This window comes from Chrysochloris asiatica, unplaced genomic scaffold (genome assembly GCF_000296735.1).
Source record: "Chrysochloris asiatica unplaced genomic scaffold, ChrAsi1.0 scaffold00163, whole genome shotgun sequence".
Classification (NCBI taxonomy): Eukaryota; Metazoa; Chordata; class Mammalia; order Afrosoricida; family Chrysochloridae; genus Chrysochloris; species Chrysochloris asiatica.
The window spans coordinates 5117006-5122682 of record NW_006408681.1 but is presented as its reverse complement, the minus strand read 5'-3'; the positions used below and the strand labels follow the sequence as shown (position 1 = coordinate 5122682).

Here is a 5677-nt window from a genome sequence, read left to right as displayed (position 1 = left end):
GTTGGTGCATAAATTTGAATAGTAGTGGCATTAACTGGTCTTCCTTGTAGGCATATGAATAGTATCCTATCACAGCTTAGATCTGGAAGTGTTCTTCTTGATGATGAGTGTGATGCCATCCTCTTCAATCTGTCACGTTGGCAGAGTAAACCGTCTGATTGTGAGGTTCAAAGTGACCAGTACCAGTCCATTTTCAGCTCACTAATGTCTAGAGTATCAATCTTTATGCATTCCATTAAAATTTTTGACAATTTCCAATTTTCCTAGATTTCATACATTCCATGTCCTGATTATTAATGGATGTTTACAGCTATTTCTCTTCACTTTTGAGTTGTGCCCCATCAGCAAATGAAGATCCCAAAAGCTTTACTCCATTTGCATCATCACGGTCGATTCTCCTTTGAAGAGGCAGCTCTACTCCAGTCATATTTTGAGTGCCTTTCAACCTGAGAGGCTCATCTTCTGGCACTGTATCTGACAATATTCTGATGCTATTCATCATGTTTCAATATTCAAGTGCTATCTGACAGTGTCCCATAAGGTTTTCAGTGGGTAAACATTCATAAGTAGTCCACCTTTCTTCTTCCTAGTCTGTCTTAATTTGGAAGCTCAGCTGAAACTTGTCCACTAAGAGTGACTGTTCGTATTTAAAACGCCGGCAGTTAGCTTCAAGCATCACAACAAAAAGCAAGCTACCACAGTACAACAAACTGACACGTGGTGGAGACACTACTCTAGACAAGGAACAAGTTATCTTGACTCAGTACAGATGAGACAAGTTCAGAGAGTAGGTAATATGCCTAAAGTTAGAGGCTTCAGAATACTTCAAACCATATTTAGCTTTTAATACATTTTTTACCATACTCTTCCCTTACAATTCTCCAGAGGGCAAATACATCAACTAGGGAATATCTAAACTTGTATCTAATCTATTGATTTACATACAGTGATTTTTAAAAAGGTTATTAGCACATGTAATGGTTTAAATAAAATCCACTTGACACCTTAAGACTTAAAATCCAAGAATGAGAAATCCTGTTGTACTTTGGGAAATTTAAATGATTAGCATAAATCTCTCTTTGGTTATTTGACTTACACAGAACTCTGTGTTTTCTCATTTTTGAATTTACATCTTGAGAAATGTCTAGGGTTTAACAATTCTCAATAAGTATTTCATAAAATATGCCCCTAACGAATACCACACTTGTGTTAGAGCAATAGCATGATCTCTTAGGCTACTCATGAGAACACATTTAAGGTTCCGGACCTTTTTTTTTTGAAAAGTTTGTAATCTGATGGGACATATTCTCCAACTCTTCACAAGTAAGGGTTTTACCCTAATCAGACTTCCATGAGATACTTTGTTGTTGCTGATGTTAAGTGCTGTCGAATCAGAGCTCAGGTGGTGTAGTGGGTTACATGTTGGGCTGCTAACTGCAGTCAGGTAGTTGAATACACCTGGTGCTTCACGAAGCTTTCTGCTCTTGTAGAGACTTACAGCCTTAGAAACCCAGATAGAGTCCTTGAGTCGGAACCAACTCGACACATAGCAGCAGCAGTTTGGGCTACTTAAAAGTAAGAAAGCAAGATATTATTAGATATTATGTTTCCTTGGGAAACATATGTAACTGTTTCACCTTTGTGGAATAGGCTTCATTGTCTTTAGGGATAGAAGCTTCTTTATTGTGTTTAAAAAAATAAATTTCCATATTGTTGAGGATATACACAGAACATACACCAATCTAGCAGTTTCTACATGTAAAATTCAGTGATATTTACATTTTTTTTAGTTGTGTTTAACATAAATTCACTGACCTACAGGTTCTTAAAGAAGCTCTGGTAGCGTAGTGGTTACAAGTTGGGTTACTATCCTCAAGGTCAGTAGTTTTAAACTACCAGCTGTTCCATGGGAGAAAGATGAGGCTTTCTGCTCCCATAGAGATTTACAGCCTTGGAAACTCTATACTGGGTTGCTATGAGTCAACTGACTCCACAGCACATAACCACTGCTACCACCAGGTTCTTATCTATTGAGTTACTGTTGTCAATTTGAGTCTACATAGATGGATCTTAACAGTACAATGCACAAAGCAGACATACTGTACCAGTTAAGTTAAACTGTTCAGTTTTAAGAGGACATCAGGGGATATCTTTGTTTTAAGGCTTAGGAGTACCTCAGATCGATAGTTTTAGTTTAATTATTGCATTTTAATATATGGAAATTCCTAGAGAGAAATTTTCATTCTTGTTGAATCTCTAAAGAAGGCAACACAAAGACAAATTTTCTTTCAATATCCTCTTACTAAAAATATCCATCAAGTATACAATATATCACTGTGCTTGTGAACAACTACTATGCAAAACTTATATATATATGACAGAACGCATTTTCATCAAATGCTTGGGTGGTAACAAGGCATGTGGCTCATGAAATACAGCTTATAAAATGTATTATCTATAGCCTTTTGTTCAAACACTTTTGTTGATTTTGTCTTACTAGGCACATCATCTTTGCTCCAAGTAGCCACAACAAATATGCTGGAGAATCATTTCCCGGGATCTATGATGCTATGTTTGATATTGAAAATAAAGCCGACGCTGGTTCTGCTTGGACAGAAGTAAAGAAACACATATCTATTGCTGCCTTTACAATTCAAGCTGCGGCTGGGACCCTGACAGAACTGCTATAGGAAAGTCTCAGACCAGTGGCTGTTAATATTAAAAATGTTGTTTAACTCTGGTGATAACATTAATCTTTTTGATAACACATAAAACCAGAGTTTGAAAACTTGCTTTTTATGTCAGGTTTTGATTTTAGACTTCCACCTTTTTCATCTGCAGAGATTTTATGTTACAAGTGTTAATCTAACTAAACACAAAAAACTTCAGGCGCATGGTGGAAAGAAATACAACTGAACTCTAAAACAAAATATGGCAATGAACTTGAATTCTTGGACACTGCTGGTAGGAATGTAAAATGGCACACCACTTGGGATATAGTTTGGCAGTTAAAATATATATATAATTAAATATGTGTCTACTTTATGAACCAAATGAAAGTATGTGATCACAAAAGACTTCTACACTCATGTTCATACCAACTTAAAACAGAAGCAACAACCTAAATGTCCACCGAGAGAGAAATGAACAAATTGTGGTGTATTTATAATGGAATAAACTCCCAGTACACACATTGGTATTGGTAGACATTTGAGGAAAAGAAGCCAGACACAATGGAGTATATGATTCAATTTATATGATGCTCTGTTGCTGCATGCCATTGAGTCAATTCAAACTGATAGTGACCCTGTGTAGGGTTTCCGAGGCTGTAAATCTTTACGGGAACAGAAACTCATGTTTCTCCTATGGAGCAGCTGGCAGATTCGAACTGCTAACCTGGTAGTTAACAGCCCGATGCACAACCCACTAAGATACCAGAGTTACTTATATGCAGCTCTAGAAAAGGCAAAAGTAATCGATGTCTTAAGTCAGAGCACTGATTGCCTTGATCAAGTCACAAAGAAGGGACTAACTGTATAGAGGCATGAGGGTATTCTCTGGGATGATGGAATTGTTCTGTATCTTGATGTGCTTGACTACACAAGCGTATGCTTTGGTTAAGCCTCATCAAACTGTAAACTTAAAATATGTATATTGTATGAAAATGGTATCAATATGGAGTCCTGGTGTGGAGCTGTAGGATAAAAATAAGACCGCAGACTTCAAGATTGGAAGGTGAAACCCACCAGTCGCTCCTTGGAAACTCTATTCAGGTTTGTTTTGAGTCGGAACTAACTTGATGGCACTGAACAACATGTATTTGATCAAAAAGGAAGAAAAAAGTCTGGCAAAGAATCCACCTCTTGAAATCATCAGAGTGTAATTGTTTAGGAAAAAAGCAATGCCCATACTTTTGGTAACTTCCATTCTATTGAATTAACACATAGAAATATTGGGTAAAAACGGCTACAAAAATCTGCGTACTGTAATTTGTAAGAAAAGTGTATCAGCATTTGTAAGCATTTATGTAAAACCTAAACGAATCATAAATATGGATAAACTATGATTAAAGCTTAGTTGTTCAACTCTTTCCAAAAGAAGATAAAATTTTTAAGAAGGTTTTTAGTCAAGCACACAAATTGCACTAGCGACACCTCAAAGTTTGAGTATAAAAGACTCTTTCTCCCTGGCTCTTGATGGAATTTAATAAAAACAGTGAGGGCATTTAGTATAGGTAGTAGTAGTTCTCATACACATCAATCTTCCAAAAGGGAGTCTACTGTTTCCCCAAAATAAAACAAACAGGCATAGAAATGATCTCGAGTAATCAAGATTCATTTAAAATATATTCTACTCATTCTGAGTAGAAGAAACTAAAGAATGTATTTAGAAAACACAAAATTTCTAATGTATGTAAAATTCAACTTTTACAAAGTTTGACAAATATGCTAAGTTAACTTTACTACTATACTCTATTCTAGCTTAGCATTCATTACCCTGTATTTTTGGATACAGAGGAGTAATTGTATTCTTTTCCTTTAAGATATTATAGAAGGAATGCTGAGTGAATCACTTTTCCATTATCCCCTGAATAAATCTACATTTCAGTGGGTTTCATTTTCTTCATGAATAATGATTTTTAAAGTTCCCTCCAGCTCAAATTACAATATACTTTCTATAATGGGCAGTTTTCTAATCTCTTGTAGGGTACTTGTCCTGATGTTAGTTTTTGTAGAGAAATAGCATATGTGGTTTGAAATGTAAATTTGGGATAACAGTAACTTTCTTAAGTTACTGCTTTAATTGGATGTCCATTATATTTAGTTTTCATTATGCTTAGTAACAGCTACTGATCATTAGTGAACCAAGAAATTATGTGACAGGCAATTCAATCTAGACACTGGATACAGGATATGTATGGGCTTTTCCTCAAGCATCAGATATATATCAAAGGAGCTCTGGTAGTGTAGTAGTTAGGAATCGGGCTGCTAACCTCAGGGTCAGCAGTTCGAAACTACCAGCTGTTCCGTGGGAGAAAGATGAGGCTTTCTGCTCCCGTAAAGATTTACAGCCTCAGAAACCCTGTACAGGGTTGCTATTAAGTTGGAACTGACTCCATGGCATACAACAATAATCAGATTTCCATGAGATACTTTGTTGTTAAGTGCTGTTGAGTTGGTTTTGACCCACAGTGACCCTGTATAGGGCTTCCAAAGAGCAGCTGGTAGCTTGAACCATCGACCTTGCAGTTCAAAACGACTTTGCAGTAGTTTCTGACTTAGTAGGTCAAGATTGTTGTTAAGTGCCATCAAACTGGTTCCTACTCATAGTGACCCAGAATAGGGTTTCCAAGGAGCAGAGAGGGAGTTTGAACCACCAACCTTGTTCAAACTGACCTTTGCAGTCCAGTGGTTTATCCCATAGCACCACACCTCCCAGGGATTCTGATGCTGAGGGTTCAGAAATGGCATTTTAATGACCACTGGCCTGGCCTAGAAGAGGAAAGCCAAAATTCAAATGATCCTTTGTCCTGTTTTCAATCTTATCTGTCTCTCCTATAAAAAGTTATAATAAATATTAAAAGCCAGTTGTTGCATTCAGACTCATGGTAACTCTGTATGTATCAGTATATAGCTGTGCTCTACAGAGTTTTTATGGGATGGTGTTTCAGATGAAG

At 36.7% G+C, this 5677-nt stretch overlaps 1 protein-coding gene across 1 annotated transcript in view; it reads left to right on the top strand.

Moving 5' to 3' along the window:
* NAALAD2 (N-acetylated alpha-linked acidic dipeptidase 2) overlaps positions 1-2690 on the top strand; it is a 59084-nt gene extending 56394 nt beyond the window's left edge. Inside the window, exon 19 of the mRNA XM_006871209.1 lies at positions 2501-2690. Within this exon, the coding sequence (XP_006871271.1) occupies positions 2501-2690 (190 nt within the window). The remainder of the gene's footprint in view (positions 1-2500) is intronic.
* Positions 2691-5677: the final 2987 nt, after the last annotated feature.